Source organism: Paralichthys olivaceus, chromosome 16 (genome assembly GCF_024713975.1).
Source record: "Paralichthys olivaceus isolate ysfri-2021 chromosome 16, ASM2471397v2, whole genome shotgun sequence".
Classification (NCBI taxonomy): domain Eukaryota; kingdom Metazoa; phylum Chordata; class Actinopteri; order Pleuronectiformes; family Paralichthyidae; genus Paralichthys; species Paralichthys olivaceus.
The window spans coordinates 1,076,414-1,094,759 of record NC_091108.1 but is presented as its reverse complement, the minus strand read 5'-3'; the positions used below and the strand labels follow the sequence as shown (position 1 = coordinate 1,094,759).

At 46.1% G+C, this 18,346-nt stretch overlaps 1 protein-coding gene across 6 annotated transcripts in view; it reads left to right on the top strand.

The window, feature by feature from the left end:
* Positions 1–3,608: 3,608 nt before the first annotated feature.
* Positions 3,609–18,346, top strand: part of efr3a (EFR3 homolog A (S. cerevisiae)) — a 58,023-nt gene continuing 43,285 nt past the window's right edge. The window contains exons 1-2 of one of the 6 annotated variants that reach the window (XM_069510762.1): positions 3,609–4,102; positions 4,352–4,490. In XM_069510762.1, coding sequence (XP_069366863.1) covers positions 4,481–4,490 — 10 coding nt within the window. In that variant the 5' untranslated portion in view covers positions 3,609–4,102; positions 4,352–4,480. Of the gene's footprint in view, positions 4,103–4,139; positions 4,298–4,351; positions 4,491–9,215; positions 9,265–18,346 lie in introns of those variants that run through there. The other 5 variants (XM_069510763.1, XM_069510765.1, XM_069510767.1 and 2 more) reach the window with 5 other exon arrangements.

Below are 18,346 nucleotides of genomic sequence, written 5' to 3'. Positions count from 1 at the left end.
ACTCCGACATGTCTAAAAACAAGCCCTCAAATCCGCGGGCGGCAGGTAAAGAGAGCGGACGGCGTAGTGCTCCCTCGGTGAGGAGGCTTTGGAAAGCAGCTGGAGGAGAATCTATTGACGGGCTGTCAGACGACCTGCCTCGCTCTCATGATGTCAGCAGATTCAGTGTGAGAGACCATCATGGCGGTTCTGGGGCTAAAATAATCTCTGGGCTTTATTCCATTTTCGGAGAATCTCAAGTCCGCAGCATAAGTAAAAGAAAAAAACTTTGTTTCAGACCGAGCGTCTTCCACTCCAGCGCCTGAGTTTACGAGTCACCGTGACAACCAACATAAAACAACGTATCCCACAAGTCTTAGCTGCCGAAACCCTTTAAATGGCAGCTGGAGTCATTGAGTCGTTCACAACAAAACTATTTGACTCGTCTTCAAATCAGAAGACAGTTTGTTCTGTCTCGTAGAGGTGATTGTTTTGAAACTATATTTATAGAATTATGAAATGACCAATGTTTTTGAATAAGAGGAGATCTTTGGCCACTGAAAGCATGAAGATGTGTTACAGCGGTTCTTATATTTCAAGTTTCCGTCGACACATTAAAAACAGGAGGACGTCGTGTTTTATTGATGAACTGAAAAAAACTCGTCAGCCTTTTGTTTTTGTCTTTCTGGAGTGAAGCAGGTTTCCCTCCATGTCCCAAGACTGTTCCATGTGTGTGAAGAGGTGTGTGAGAGAGAGAGCGAGAGGGAGTGAGACAGAGAGAGAGAGCGAGAGACATAGAGAGACGGAGAGAGACAGAGAGAGAGAGACAGAGAGAGAGAGCAGCAGCAGCTCAACTCTGCCCTCTAAGGTGAGCAGTGTGATTACTGTTGCTCTCTTTATCTCCATCAATCCATCTGAATCCTTTAAATCTGCTTCGCTGTTGACATCTGATCAATAAAACTTTATATAAAAACAAATCCATAAAATGAACACTTCAATTATTAACACCATTGTGACCTCCACTGCAGTCAGCCACCAGGGGGCGAGGCAGATGCTTCGGCGGCCAACATGTCGTCCATCTTTATTTACAGTCTGTGATATATGGTTGTCTGGATGTAGCCACAGATGAGTGACAGCGAGCGACTTTGAGCCATGAAAACTTACTGAACAAAACGTCGATGCTGTCGGTTCCTTTCTGTCGGATGTGAAAAGCTGCACCTGCCTCTCGCTGCCGAGGAGCCGCTCTCCATCAGACGCCTAAGAATAGCAGCGTTTACATCGAGGTGACGGGAGGTTCGGAGGAATGAAAGAGCAGAGAAAGTGTAGTTGAGATCAGATCCTCTGCAGCGAGGAAAGTTTCCGAGTCTGACAGGAGGTAACAGACGACTCAGAGAAAACAAGCGACGCTGTTCATCAGGCTGCTCAGATCTCTACGACTGCAGCTACAGCGTCTTTCGTCAGATCTACAAGAAGTGACAGAAACCGTCACTGTCCGTGTCTCATCTGCTAACATGGAGGAGGCGAGGTTTTATGATGAGGATAGGGTACCAAATTCCTCCATAACGCAGACTTCAGCTTCTGAGCTCTGAACTCACACCACGTGTCTCGTAACCAATAAAACACATGAAATCACAACACGCCTCCAAACTGCTCCTGTGATGTCATCAAGTGTCCGCGAGCCCCGACATTCGTGTTCCACTCTGAACGAGGTCATTCACACCTAAATGTTTTATCACGTCTCAACAAACAGTCACGATTGACGATTAGGCTGCAACGCTGTGTCCCCCTGAAACCCCCCCCCCCCCATCATAGTGGCGAGGAGATAATGAGGGAATTTTAAATTTTTCTGTGAACTATCCGTTTTAATAAACCGTAGAGAGCAGCACGGACGGTTTCGAGGCGGAGATGGTGAAGAGTCGAACCTTCATTTCCACCACGACACGCTGGAGCATTGCACCGGAGAAGAGGTGAACATGTGTGCATCAACCGACGACTGCAGTCACGTGACCCTGTGCTTTCCTGCTGAACACAAATGTCAGTAGGCGTCAGTGGCTGTTTTTGTCCCGTGTGACGAGGGGCTCCAGTCACTGAGGCAAACTGTTCGGCCGTTGAGGTCACTTACAGCTCAACCCTTCCTGTGTAAACATACGAAGGTCAGAGACGGAATCGAGCAGGACTCTGGGATCATTGATTGACCTGTTCATCTGAACCACTCAGCTCCTCCAGCCTCCGTCACAGTTGATCTGATGTTTGTCCGACTCTGACGATGTTTCACCGCAGGTCAAACTCCGGCATTCACCCATTTTCACGACCGCAGGCGTCTTCCTTCCACCCACACGAGACTCTGAAGTGCAAACCGGGGCTTTTCACCTCCACTACTGCAGAGAGGAGTGTGTGTCTGCGGAGAGATTGATTGCATCTGATGTGTGTGTTTGCTGAACAACACAAAGTCTTCCATTCCCTCTCATGTGACGGGTGTTTTCACAAGTAAACGTTCAGATCGACTGAAGCCAAACAAGTTATTTATACACAGCAGTGAACTGCTGCTCACGGAGTCAGTCTTTCCTTCACGATCCAGTCAGGTTTTTATTTTCTCATTTCATTCAGCTCTTCATCAGAATCAGTGGGTTTATTGGACAATAATAGAAAAGGTCTGTCGTCAAACAAGAAAACAATCTCAAGCTTATTGCTTTTAAACTGTCCAGCATGTCAGGAATCAGCAAACTGTGACGTGACCCGTGGCTCAGGTTTTACATTTTGTCCAGCGACATCTTGGTTTTTTAGAAACCACAGCCCTGCACACAGAGCTGATGAAACTAGAGACTGAGACATAAACTCCTGAGGACAAAGTCTACTGACGTTATAAAGTGAGAGGAGACGTTTTCTATAGAAACTACCAGAGGAGACGTTTTCTATAGAAACTACCAGAGGAGACGTTTTCTATACACTTCCATAGGAACTACCTAAGTCTCAGTTGCATCTCGCTTCAGTGGTAAAACACTTCCTGGTCCAACAGCATCAGTCTGAGTGGTCATTGACAACTAACCCCCCCCCCCCGGTTTCATTTTAAGCCTGTGTGCAGATCCACCTCTGTACAGCTGTGACATGTGCACGTCCCTGCATTACAGTAATTACACAAACGGGATCAGTTTTTTATTTAATTCTTTTTTCAGGCAGCGTTGCCGTTGGCTGGTCGCTCCGTTGACTTCAGTCGGCGCTCGACGTGCCGTCTGTGGGGCCAAAGCCTTTAATCACCTCTAAGTCCATTGCACGGCCCAGCAAAGGTCTTTAAGAGCTTAAAAAGCACAACCCGCACACTTTCACACACATTTACACGTCGGCTCTTGGAGATATATTTAGTCCGGTTCTGGATAATTACCATCTGCTGGACAGTTTTGGTTTCATTTGAGATCTCATCGACAACATATTCTCCCGCAGCCTTCGTTAGTGATGCTGCAGGCACTTTTATTTTAAAATGTACAGGAAATCACGAGACCGGATGATTGAACACGAGTGGCCTCAACATGTTCGAGAGCGGCTCGAGTTCAGGAAGGAAGGAAGGAAGTCCTTGACCAATCGGCACACGGGACAGGACTCAGGCTGCAACACAACAGCAGAGATCAAGACCTTTTTAGGAACCTCATAATGTGAGGTGCATAAAAAACATGTTTCCAGAAAGTTTCATGAGAAACCGTCTTAAACCGAGTCTTGGATGACATGACATGATGAGGCATGTTGTCCCCCCCCCCACATCTTAGCGGTGAAGAGATGAGTGACTTTTCATGTTTCAGTGAACTTTCCCTTTAACACTGAGGGCCTCACTGTTGAGCTCTGTCAGAAAAAGACTTTTAAAGTGAAATCATTGACATAAAACAAACATCCCATCAATATAAAACTCAGATTTCAATAAGTGTCGATAATAAAAGCAGGTACTGGTCGATGCATTTGATTTATAAATAATTCAGTGTTTGCTATAATTAGCAGTTAGCTAATTCCCCTGACATATGTCGAAACACACACTCACACACACTTCCGTGTTGTGTGTGTGTGTGTGTGTCGCCGTAAAGCAGGAAGCAGTGTAGTAACGTGTGGAGTTCACGGACCTGCTGCTGTTTACCTTCAGGTACGTTCACCTCTCTCCCTCTCTCTGCCTCTCTCTCCCTCTCCCTCTCTCCCCCCCGGTTCGTGTCACTACCCGCCGGTGGTGTCCTCGCCGCTGCGTCGCCCCCTCGACCCCCGCGGAGACGTTAGCTCCGGCGGCTAACTCCGGCAGACAGCCCCCCGTGTGAGGGCGGACAGCTGAAGCCTGTTAACGAGGGTTCGTGTGTGTGTGTGTGTGTGTGTGTGTGTGTGTGTGTGTGTGTGTGTGAAGCGGGTGGTGTTGATGAGCGGCTGGTTTGTGTCACAGGATCCGGGGGTTCGATGCCGGGAGACGCTACATGGAGGCTAACTGACTGACTGAGTCCGGAGCAGAGACACCGCAGCGCCGCATAGCACCAGGATGCCAGCAGGTAAGACCCGCGCGCGCGTGTGTGTGTGTGTGTACACGATATATACACACACTACACGTCCTCAGTGTGCACGTGTTGCGTTCGAGGTCACTGTCCTCTCATGTCATCAGCCAAGTTACACATAACAAAGTGCAGTGATGCGTTCACGGGCACTGGTCCGGTGCAGGATTCTGCAGTGTCACCTGTGGAGTCACCCTGGCTGCGTCTCGTGCTGCGTTCCCGAACACCTCTGGATGTCTGGAATTCCAATGCACGGTGACGTCGTGTCATGACGCCAGGGGGTCAGCTGCTTCTGTAGAACATCTGAACTGACCTTCTCTGGAGTTTGTCTTTCACACGTGGGCACGGCAGCAGGAGATTCTTCGCTCGGACGTGTTTCACGACAACGCCGAGGTCTCCGGAGCGTTCGGGTGAAATCCTGGAATATCACGGAACCTGGGGAGACGTGTTACATCAGTGAACTACATAAAGTCTCAGAGGGAATTTGACAAATGGGTCGCTTTACCAGAATAAACCAGAATACATTTTCAGGCCAGTTCCTTTTATTAAAACCACTTAGTCAAAAGAGAAATCGGTGATTCTGATGATGATTTAGGAAAAGGTCGTATTTGGTGGCGTGACTCTGGGACTTCCCTGCTCCTCCATGTGAATACAAGGGAAGCCCGAGGCAGAGCAGCACATTTTGAACCAAACTGGGTTTTATTTGTTTAAAAATATTCAATTCATGACAAAAGGAAAAACTATTTTTCAAATTTATGACCAAACTATATGCCATTTTTTATTATTTATTTAAATTCAGATTAATGCCCAAACCTTATATTTAATTTTGACCTAACTATATTAACTATATTAATTGAATAAATCCTTGGACGCCCACTGTAGTAGATGTTTTCACATTAAAGGTGATAAATCTTCCGTCTCTCAGATTCCCCTGGTACTCCGTGTGGGACTTTCCCCTCTGACCAGGGATCTGTTTTCTGTCCGGTGCAGGTGAACTGAGTCAAACCTCAAATGATCCAATGTTTTTCATATCGTCTTCAGCCTCTGTAACTTTGTCAGCTTTAATCTCAGACACACGCTCAGTGTAGCGTGAACAAACGAGACATGGGGCTTCAAAAGGTGTGTGTGTGTGTGTGTGTGTGCGCTGTCATGTCTGACAGCGTTTCTATTTTGGGAAAGGTGGACTTTGAGCGCCCTCGCCTTCCTTCTCCTGCAGCAGCTGCTCTGGCAGGTGACCAGCTGCTGTTTACTGCAGAACGGTTCTCGCCCAAAAACCCAGTTGGCTGCTGAGACGAGTAGGATGAGGAGTCGGAGTCTGTGGCCCCCTCCCAAAGAATAAAAAAAGAGGTCCCTCTCCAGACAGGCTGGTTATGGTACTGGAGCGGTGGCCGGTGCAGGTTCCTGCTCATGTGTCTGGATGTTGGTGTTTGGCTTCAGGCATCGTCTGCAGCTTCAAGGACTCTGCATCCCTGCAGGCCTCCGGTCTGCTCTGTAATTACTCCCAGTGGTAAACTGCTGATTACATTAGTCGTAATGTGACGCCTTCAACATCGATCCCCGATGGGCCGGTGCGACAGAATGAGGCTGTGTGTGTGTGTGTGTGTGTGACGTGGACAAACACTCTGCAGATGGAATGAACTGGTCCTGATCTGTGTGACGTTACTTTCTTCTCTCTGTCAGTTTTCTGATCAGGATGGAAAAGGATGAAACACTTTCCTTCCCCATCTGAATAACATAAATTAAAATAAAATGTGAACTCACTGCTGGGATGGAGATGATGAGTCCTTTGCTACTGTTTATGAACGATGTGAAACAAGTTTACATCCACAGTATTAAGGTTTTAATAACATGCAAAAGAATTTCATTCATATCTTAGCCCAGACTTTTTGGACAGATGGTGATTTTAGGTAGTAAAACATTTCTGACACAGAAATATCTGTGGATGTATATCTGCATTAAAAAATAAGTGATTCCTCAGAAGTTATCAAACCCATACGACAGAGTAATGTGATTGAGTCCTGATACTTCACATTAAGCAAAAACATTATTATAGATAAAGAAGTCAAAGCCATATATATATATATATATATAAATATACACCATCACCTGTCAGAGGAGGGAGTTCTTTAACACTTAAAAAAAGCACCTGAGCAACTGGAGCTTTCAGTCACGTCACACTTTCCTCCCCACCAGATTGAAATCTCCTCGTTGCCGCGGGAGAGCAGATGTTCACATTTCTATTTTTCGAGACTTCAAGGACGTTTTAACCTGTCGATGATAAATATGATGCTGATGCTGTGTGAGTCAAATTAAACATTTTGTACATGCGTGTGTGTGTGTGTGTGTGTGTGTGTGTGTGCGTGTGTGCGTGTGCTCTCCACTTCAGAGCTCTCACTCCTGGGTCTGTTATGGTCTAGAGGCTCTCATTATCCTTAAAGTGTTAACCACCTCAATTAAGTCATTATGTAGGACAAACCCGCCGTCGCTGCTGTCGCTGTCGTCACTGACACACACAACTACAGCCGAATGAACGGTCACATGAGCCGAGGTTGGATATGCAGTTAACTGATAGATTGAAGGAAGGAGGGCTGCTGGGAAATGGTCTTCTTTCCTTGTTATTGTATGGAGACGTCCGAATGTCCTTGGTCTGTCACTTTAGTGGATAAGGACAAAAGGATAAAACAAAAGCATGAAAGTTCAAATTTAAAATTTTTTTTTTCCACAGACAGGAAAAATGTCAAAAGTAATCATGAGGTCATGATGTTTTGTCGTTTACGTTGTGAGAAGCAGGTTTTTCACAAAGCGCGACATCCATCCATCGTCATCCATCTTTATTCACAAGATGGCAGCGTTCACAGAGCTTCACCGACCTCACCTGCTGTGAGTTACTGTTAAAAACCCATCACCCATTTCCTTTCCATCGCACCTTCTAGTCTACGCAACCGTCAGCATCATGTTCCCGTGTGTCCAGATCTACAAAGTTGTGTCCGTTGAGAACTCAGTCACTTCACATGCATCTGTGTCACAGGTGGGCGTGGAAGTATTTTGGATGCAGATGGAATCAAAGTCAATCAAACCTAGTGGGTCTGTGTTGTGTTGTTTTGATGCTCCGCTGGCTAATTGTGTGTGTGTGTGTGTGTGTGTGTGTTCGTGCTGTCGGCTCCTGTGCTCTAAGTGCGGCTCCTCCCTCTGGTTTTCGCTGTGATTTGTATGCGTAGTGGAAGACGGTTTGTTCTGCAAAGGAGGATTTGGCCTAAATATAACTTCAAAAGAGACGCGGCTCCCTCTGTTTCCTCCGCCGGTCCTGTCTTTGCAGAACGGGAAGCTTTTATCCTTGTGTGCTTGTTGTGTTCTCCTCCGGCCTGTTTTGTACTCTGATGCGCGTCTCTATCAGCTGCAGACAGGTGCGGGTACAGAGACGATGTTGAGCAGCAGTAACCGCGGCGTGTGAAAGGGCTGAGCAGGAAATAACAGGTTTACTTCAGTCAACACCTTCGAAATTGAAATTTCTGTGTGTGAGAATGAAAACACACCTTCATGTGCAGATTAACGATGATGGGCTTAATCAGGGGGAGTGAATATGAGCCGTAACGTTTGGTTCCCTGGTGAACTAAAATAAAAGACGTGGGGTCGCTCCTCAGAAAACTATTCTGCCTGTTCTACGAAGAACGTTTGTTGAGGCCAAAAGTACGTGGACACCCAATCATTACCTCTCATAATTGAGCATGTGGTTGTGAAACTACGCATCTCTGCTGACCACTGGGAAGATGGGAAGTGTGCATGTGCCCAACTGCCACCGCATCTAGGCTCAGGTAGTTTGCATCAAATGTCGTCCCTCGGAACGGTCAACAGTCTAAACCGTGGTGACAAATTCACATGAGTTCAGGTTCACGACGAAGGACACGATGAGAGCGCTTCTACCCCAACGCTCTTTCTAACGTGCCCGCCACTGCTGCAGACGTCTGTGACTGTTCAACACACACAGTTTATACTGTGTGTGTTTATTCTGTTCATCATCACTCAGGCCTCAGAAGAAGTGGGGACCATTCAACATCTCCACACGTTTCAAAATCAAGGAACACAACGAATGATGTGTCCTCACTTTTAAATAGAAAATCTCATACGTCCCCAAAAGTGTTGTCCTTTTCCAGAAACAGAGATATTCAATAAAAATAAAACACATGCTCAGTTACACAATCACAGAGGAACACACACACACACACACACACACATATATTTGGAAATGCTAAATTCCTTCAATAGCCATCCCTCTCTGTAAATCTGCATAATTACACTCCAATCAGGATGATTAAAACAACCTCCAGCCAACACACACACACACACACACACACACACACACACACACACACACACACACACGTGTCGTCACTCGAGTACACGTGTCTCTGCATGTGTGTGTGTCTGTGTGTGTCTGCATGTGTGCAGGATGTGTAACGTATTGCCCGCTCAGTTCTCTGGGGAATCGGTACCGAGGTGGTTTCAGTTGTTCTGACTCGACTCTGCAGAGCTGCAGTTTGTCCTGCTGCTGCTGCTGCTGCTGCTGCTGCTGCTGCTGCTGCTGCTGCTGCTGGCGAGGGGAAACACAAACACTGCAAGGTCAGAGAGTCAGTGTGTGAGGGAGAGAGAGAGGGAGAGAGAGAGAGAGAGAGAGAGGGTTGAAGCTGAGAGAGAGGGAGAGAGTCACTGAGGTCCACCTGGCAGGCCGTCCTACGCTTCACCTCCAACAAGATGGATTCAGAGAACAACGAGTCGGGTAGGGGCCAGTTTTTTAAATTTGTAACTCTCCAGTGTTTGTGTGCACGACAGCCAAGCTGTACCATAGTGTGTGTGTGTGTGTGTGTGTGTGTGTGTGTGTGTGTGTGTGTGTGTGTGAGAAAGAGAGAGAGAGAGAGTAAAGGAGGCTAACAGAGTCCAGGTCTGTGTCTCTGTGCGGCCATTGATCTTTTCTATCGAGCCCCACTCATCCCAGCCGTCCAATCAGCCGCCTGCTTTCACATGACTGAAACACTTCGAGACCAATCGGAGCGAAGTGACGCAGATTACATGTTTCTCACAACGAGTGAGGGATCGGCCACTTACAGACTGAAGGTACAGAGCCGTCAGGACACGACGCCCCTGGATTCAGTTTCCTTCAGGTTTTCGTGATGATCATTCTCAACTGTTATTTAATGAGTTTAACTGATGAAGCTGAACATTTAATCCAACATAAGATTATAAACCTAACCAATTTAAAACTTGAATTTGTGTTTTAACTGACCCCTTCAACCGCCAGTGTTCAACCCAAAGACTTTAAATAAAGATGGACGACATGACAGATTCAGATACTGAAGCCAAAACCTAGAGATCGCCCTCTGGTGTCTGGCTGCAGTACAGGTCATAAACCCATCCTCTATGTAAATATATAATAAGTAATATAAATCTTTCTTATGTTCTAATCACGCTGACACGCTTTCTTCTTGATATTATCATCGGCCCCAGGAAACGTGTATAATTCAAGCTGTAAATAAAACGGTTCACTGAAACATCACTGACTTGATGCACAACCAGCTGACTCAGGTCTCTGAAACCAGTTTGATCACATTCACACTGGATTTCCTGATGTTCCAGCTCCGTACAGCGCCCCCTACAGGCAGGCAGGACTCATCCGTATGCAGTCTGTGTTCCCAGGTGAATCTGAGCATGAAGGGCTGTGTGTGGTCGTTAGCGGACGTCCTTGAGCCTCGGGCTGACAGATGTTTGATTGGCGGCAGCGCTGAAGCACCAGAGGTCATCTGTTGTCTTTCATGCTCAATTAAGTCCTTCCTGCCCAGTGTGCTACCTTGCTGTCACACACAAACACACACACACACACACACACACACACACGCAGGTTTCTACTTTTAGACTTGTGAGGACCCTTGTTGACAAACATGTCTAGCAAATAAAGATCTGAAGCTAATCTGAACGTTGACCTGGATCAGATCTTGATGGAGAGTGAACGCCTCCTTCAAGAACCGAGGTCTGGTCATGACGTCCAGAATGTCCCCACGAAGATACAAACAAATATACTTGGACATCAAGACACACAACCACACACACACACACACACACAAACACACACACTCCTTCTGTCACAATAGCTGACCATAAAATATACAGCACACCCACAGTTACAAAACATACACACAAGATGTGACACACAAGATGTGACACACAAGCTGACGCAGCACTCAGCTGACTGGGCGGGAGGACAGCACTTCATACACACGCTTTTTAATTCTGAATATTTGAAATTGAAGATTTACAGGAGAGAGAATGACGGAAGGTTTAATCGATAATGGCTGACTGCAGCTCACAGACACGATGAACTGGTGGTTTTCATTATTCTGTATGTGTGTGTGTGTGTGTGTGTGTGTGTGAGTGTGTGAGTGTGTGTTTGGGCGTGCACTCCTGCTTTATTTACAAAAGGTGTTGGGGGTGAAGACGGACTTTGAGTAGCGTGATCCGTTCTGCAGTCTGGCTCCACCTCTCACTCTGACACTTCCATGTGATCGGTCGAACAAAAGTCCCAGACAAGAAAAAACACATTAATAGTAAAGTTGTTTATTTCCCCGAGTGAATCTGGTTTTGAGCAACTTTCACGTTATCCTGCAAACTAACAAACGTTACCTGCTCAGTTTCGTGCTCGCTGCCTCAGAGGGACGTTTTTAAAGCCAGAGGCCCGACGGCCTCACGTGTCCAAATGAAATCGGGGTAAATTGAGAGCGATGTGCTTCCCAGAAAACCAAGTTCCTTGAATCTGGTGTGTGTGTGTGTGTGCTGCAGGATTAATTGACATGCCAATGGTCGGAGTCCTAACATGATCAGTTTAATTCAGTCTGTGGCAGAAGGAGAAGATTTGATTGCTGATAGAGATTCATTCAGAGGCAGTCCCAGTTAATTGGATTTGCTTGCAAGAGCCTGTTTTAAAAGGCTGTTTCTGAAGTGAACGCCTCGCTGCTCATAAACCTCACTGATTCTCCGCTGCAGGACAATATGTAAACACTTCACATAAACGTTCCATAAGAAAATAAGAGATTTAAGCATCATTGACTCTGGTGTTGGATCAGAAACATCTTCAGAGCCTCACAGCTGCTCAACTCCTGCACAAGCTCGTCTGATCAAACTTAATAAGGTATCGATCATGGATTGATCGAGGACGCCGAGATCCAGCAAAGACTTATTCCACTAAAGTTATTGATCGCTGAACCCGTCCTGTTGTTTTTATGAATCGTGACACTTGACTATTTTCAGTCATTCCATGTTTTTGGTGCTTTGATCAGTCGTTCAAGTTGCTCTTGTATTTTGAGAAGAGATTGACGTGGTTAATAGTTTTCTTCAGGGAAATCAGAGCGAGATTGTTTGCATACCCTGAAACACTTTGTTTCTGGTGATCAATTCTCAATTATTGCTTTCATGGAAATTGGAAACATTCTCTGATAGAGACGCACAAATGACGTGTTTTTGTCGTGTTCTGAATCGTTACAAATTGATTGATGATGATCGATCATTTTCACGCCCCTGCACCGGTGGTAGCAGTTGCCAGGAAACATGTCTTCGGGTTGTTCATCTGTCCCGTCCTCGTGAATCTCTGAACATCTTGACGTTATTCCTTCACATTTCTTTTTCTTCTTTTCTGTTAATCCGTTTGTAAGTTATAAATAAAGTTTATTGCTTATTATTGAGTTTGGTGGTTATGGGTCAAAGGTCACTGTGATGTCACAAAACACCTTTTTGTCCTTAAATCAAAAGTCAATGTGCTAATTATGTCCAAATGGTCAAAGGTCAACTTCCCAGTTTGACTGTTTGGCGAAGGCATCTGTTCAATTCCTCTTTTTAAGCCTGAACAATCAATTTGTAAAAATCTCATCAGCAGATTATTAATTAATGTTGTCATCTTCTGCCAGAAACTACTTCTACACACTTTCCAAACGACCAGCGTGCACTGCAGTCAGATGTTGTCACATGGTCACATGACCCGTGACATGTTGTACCACATCGATCTGCGACAGAGATTAAGTTTAAAATGTATTTTCTTCATACATCAAGGAAACCACATATGTTCCAGTTAATAAGATGTCAGTTTGGTTTCAGGCCCCGTGTGATGGCGTGTTAATGTGTCACGTGTCAGTAAACATGCGTCTCGATTAGTCCGGACTGTTTCATTATCGTTATTCCTGCTGAACCGTGTGGAAACACAGAATGAGGATGTGTTCCCGGTCCGTCGTCCGTCGTCCAGATCAGAGCCACAGTTTCCACTAAGTCTTGTTTCCTTACACGGTCAACAGGAGCAGCACCGGAGCCTTTGGTCTGTTCAGCTTCACATGTCGGAGGACTTGACTTTTATTCTGTGAGAGACTTGTGTTTGTGTTACCGACTCAAATCTCCCTGAGCCCTGTTTCAGCGTATTAACCACACGAACAGTAAATCTGCTGAAGTACGAGCTCAAATCTCTGTTTCACGAAGCCGTCTTTGATTCTCTCAGAGTTTGAAATACACAGTGCTATGACTTAGATTTTAATATTGATATTTGTCTGTTCAAAGATGGTTGAATCAAATTGTTACACTGAGGAGAAATTAACTTATTGTAAAGATAAATAAGTTGAGCTCATAGCACTTGATGTTACGATCCCTTAATAGAATCAGTATATCCTGGTCGGGGTCATAAGATGGGCGCCCTCCGTCTCTGATGTTTGGTCGATAGGTCCTCGTCATGGCGCGGTACTGCAGCAGAACAACATTCGTGGAGACCCATCAGCAGCAGATGTCATGAGATGAACATCCAGAGACGTGACTGAGGACAAACATCTCTCTCCCACAGTCCGAGGGGACAGCTCAGGCGAGACTATACGCAGTCTATATACACATCATGCGCCTGCAGCTTCAGGGGAGTGATGGTGAGAATCCAGCAGCACACTGAAGCAGTGGACCGTGTAATTACCATATACCATACAATTTATGGAGCTTGTAGTGGAGCGACACTGAGCACAGGGAGACGCCTTCAGCTCTGAGACGTCCCGTGAGTCCGAGAGTCAGAGAAACATTGATTCTTCATGTGGAGCGGCTTCATTCAGTGTTTTACTGGATTGAACCAGCAGCTCTGTTTGAGAGGAGGATTCAAAATAAAACCCTGAAGGTAGAAGATGATCGCAAAAGAAGACTACAACTCCCATCATCCCACACTGCTTCACCATGTCATCAAACACTTGATCTACCTTGACAGCAAAGGCTGAACAGAAACGAGACGTTCTGGTCTCCAGAAGATTTCTGTGATCTGCGTCACCAGCTTGTCCCGAGCTGTTGCCTGGCAACAGAGCTGCAGTTAGAGACCATGCCAAAGTAACTTAATTTTTTTTTAATGTGTCTTGTTAGCCTTTTCGCTTGAGTCGAAGCATTATAACGTGACGCACTGGACATCTCGCCGTTTGCCAGTGGCTCTTTGAAACCATTCACTGAATCACATGAATCCTGGGATACGTCGGGCCGAGAAGGCTCCAGCGATTGTAACCTTTGTTTCTCAGCATCCCCACAAATGAGACCCAGCTTCTGTCGTCTGTGTTGATTGAGAGAAAAGTGCAGTTCACGGTTCAGGAGGTAGAACTGGTCATCCTCTTACAACATGGTTAGTGGTCCGATCCCTGGTTCCTCCAGTCTGCATGCTGAAGTTTGCCTGACGGCCGTATAAGCGTTGTGTGATAGAAGAACGCTTGTTGACGCTTTTTTGTTAAACCAGATTATCTTGCTGCTGACTTGTTGTGGGTGCAGCTCTGGCGCGTCGTCACACTGCCGGGCCGAGCAGATGTTTTTTTTTTTTTTTTAGTAAACTCGAGTGGTGTTGCGTAAACAGCAGCATATGCCATGTGTGACTGCTGTAGATCCCTTCCTGCGGTGGCATTTGGCCGTCTGCTCACATCGAGGCTGTCTGTCACAAAAAGAGGAAGCAGCAGGAAGAAACCCACTCGTAGATTTCTAAACTCAACTGGAGAGAAGCTGCGTTTGTTGGCAAACCAGAGGGTTCATTTTGCAGCTTTTGTGCCCTTGAACCAAGCATTCAACCCCCAGTTTGTTCCGTGGAGACGATCAGTGTAAAATAAACATGTTGTGCTTGAGACTTTTCCTTTTGATGGTTTTACCACAGTTTCAGAGGCTCGTGTGCTTTTCTGCCCATGAAATAGGTCCTGAAATAAATCCAAATCCCACAGGATCTGTTAAAGCGCTCGAAGATATTTTTTAAATCCTCAACACAATAAACATTCAACAAAATAAGAACGGCCCCATTCAGACATTAAGCAATTTGATCCAAGGGAGGAGTCGGCTACTGAAAGGATTACGATTGAGTTTTCTCTCACAAACCTCATCTCAGTTTTCCTGCTCTTACAGTAAAGCCGTTCATCGGATCCAGCGGCTGCTGGTAATAAATATTTTTATTGGTCATTTTTCATCAGGATGCAGAACCTAGAGAACACCGAGGTTCTTCTTTGTCTCTGATGGATTCATGAGCGCTGTGGGGGAGAAGGTTTGATCCCTCTTCTATCGGGGGGGGCGGGGGGGGGTCACGACCACTGCAATTTAGTAGTTGACAGCTGTCACCAAAAAGTCTTCAACTAGTCGATTGATCGCAATAGACTAGTTCTTTGTGTCCCTTGTCAATGTGAGAGATAGGACGTCTGGTTATAGGAAGTTTAGACGATTCTCTGATTGTCGTCTGTCTTCCTTGTCCACACTGTTGACGTGTCTCCTCGCTAACTTTGCTGCTGCTAGCATTAGCCATCCGCCACAGCTATATTACTGCACTGTGCTAAACCCACAGATGAACGACTGGTTCACAACAGTGCAACGTGTAGACTAGTGGTTTAAAGGACGAGTCTGTGAAACCCCCTGCAGAGCGAGCACGAGGAAGGACATGACGTTTAATTTCTTTGGTCGGGGGCAGATGCAGAACGATCTGAGATAAAGAGAAACAGTCTAAGCCTAGAGAGTGATGTCAGTTTTTTAAGATGATGAATAATTGAACCCTCGGGTATTTTACAAAATTAAAACGTTGAGGTCATAATTCATTTTTTGATAAAGTCAGTTTCTCATTTGCTTCATTTATTTATTCCTGTTGACGTTTAAGAACAAACACGCAAGCATAGCTACACACCTAAGATCTACCTCCGCCTGCACTCAACAACACAGTGTTGACTCACTGCAGGACACACACACACACACACACACACACACACACACATTTAAATGTTTTCTCTGTGAGTGTTTGTTGAGTCCCATCATAACGTCACCAGCTGAGACCTTGGAGGTGGATATTGAGTCGTCCGCAGTGTGGAAATGTTACAGGGTGTCACTCATACATCTTCACTGATTGTGTGTGTGCGAGCTGTAGATTTAACGGGCCTCTCTGTAGAGATGTGACGTGGTGCATGTGTCGTGTTGATCAGGATAAATGACGGATCGTTGTCGGATCAGAAGCAAAGAAGCTGAAAAGCAACAATACATCAAAAACGTAAAATATATCGGAGAAGTAATTATTAATAAACAACTGTTGTGTTATTGATATATTCTATATTCTGACTGTGAATCCAACAATAGAAAAACCACCAGAGGAGACTGACTCATACAAGAAAGTTTCACAGTCACAGTTTCTTCTGAAATTTTTAAACTTGAATGTTATGAAAAGAGAGAGAGAAGCCTCCGTGCAGCAGTGAACAGCGCTCCACCCTCCTCCAGACTCCGGTGTCTCCTGGTGCGTTTACACGCTGGAGCAGCGCCGCAAACTGACGTCTGGTTTGTACAACAGCGATTTTAATTAGCAGAGGTCGAGAATCAAACGGCTGATTATCAGTTATTTTCTCTGGGTTATCCGACTCCCGTCAGAGTAAATAACTGGATCCCTGGAGCCGCTGCTCTTCACACTCTGCTCTGGCACTCCAATTATCTTTCCTTCAGAGCCCAGAAGCTTTCTCATCATGTCGGTGTCACCGGGTCGCCACAACACTCTGACACTTTGTGAGAACACAACAACAGAGCATGGGATCTGGCCCCCGTGGCTCTGTGGCGCCCCCTGTTGGAACACATTTACCCTTTTACTTGCTTTCCTCAGTCTCCTCAGGGATGGACAAAGGTGTTAAATTACGTACTTGAAGGAAGAGTTTAGAGGATCTGGTATCTTCTACCTTTCTTTCACCACGTTCATCTTTAGTTACGAGGAAAACACATGAACATGAGACACTGTAAACTGAGCTCCTTTCTTTGTTTCCTCACTTTTCCTACTCCCCTTCCTTTTCTCCCCTGGTCTGAGACAACAAGAATACTCAAAACTTACTTCCATGTTACGTGTCTGATGACACAACACAAGCCAGAGACCAAACTACGGTGAATGTTGCTGTAGCATCAGGTTAGAAGCTCGCTCATCGAGAAAGGACAACGGGTGCAAACAACCAGAGCTGCTCGTGTGCTCACCAACACAAAAGTTTCTCCCCGCTGCTCGCTGGATTTGGCTCCCAGCAACTTCCTCCTCCAAATGAAATTGAAAGTTACTGATGCACTTGAACGGGACTAGAGTTCCCAGTGTGGTGAGACCTTTGGGAGCAGTGAAGCACTCCGCAGGGGGACTACTTCTACTCTGAACGTTTTGATCACACTTGGTTAAACAGGATACAGGTTTATAAGTCCCCACCTGCTTTGCCCAGTTGCTAAAGCAGCCTTAACTGTCGGGCTAGCTTAAAATGATCTCTAGTCTTTTGAGGAAGTGTCTTGAGTCCTTGAATTGTTCTCTTGCGAAGCATCGTTGTCGACCAGTTGATAGTTTGCTGTGAAATGAAACTGTTGAGAATACGTATAGTTTGAATTTAGTTTCTTGTATCTACTGTATCTTCATTTTGCCGAGGGTGAAAGAATGAACGGAGATGCGTTAAAAAGTAATCTGAAACCTTAAACTGCTGCAGGGTGCTGAGCCCTCGGAGGATTTATGAGGAGAGATTTCCAGCTAAATCCTCTCCTTCCCTCTTCCCTCACCCTCCGTGAGGCTTAGACGAGTAATTGTGGCTCTGCACTGGTTCCGTCCTCCTCCCTCCTCCTGGACGCCCACGGCCTGCAGTTGTATCAGCTCCTGCTTTTTCTGAACTCCACCCCTGAGATGACGGCGGGTTTTGGTTTGGCGGAGAGTGAGACGTTGGGATGGTTGAGTTTTCGTGGGCCTCTGGAAACTGACCTGAGAAACGGCTGGTGACAATAGAGTCATTGATTTCATAGGTGCTGGATGTGGTGTTGTCTGTAGATTCAGGGCATCAGACTGATGATGGATGTCCTCGTCTTCAGCCTCCTTCACTGTGTGGAGGCGGAGGGGGGGGGTCGGAGAACAGACTTTATATTGAGCTCATTTGTCACCTTGTAGACGAACCCGCCTCCTTTCTCATCCTCCCCCCATCCATCCTTCCATCCGTCTATCCCTCCATCCAGTGCTGTTTCCTGTCCTCCCCTCCCTGTGGGTCCTTCCATCCTCTGGTCTCTTCCTCTTCATTTTTTCCATCTTGTTATATCCTCCTTCCCTTCCTCCCTTCTTCTCTCTTCCATCCCTCATTCGTACCATTTGCTTCCTTTATTTCCCTCTTTGTTTTAATGCCCCCTATCCTCACTCATTTTCTCCTTTTCTCCCCTTCTTCTGACTCTTTCTCTCCTCTCCTCCTCTCTTTCACTTCCTCCTCTGGTTGATTTCTCCCTCGCGGTGGCTGTAATTCTCTCAGAGACGGATGGACCAGCGCTGCAATCATCCCCCTCCCCGCTGCTTTTGATGGGTCTCCCTGCTCGGCCGTTGGAGTCAT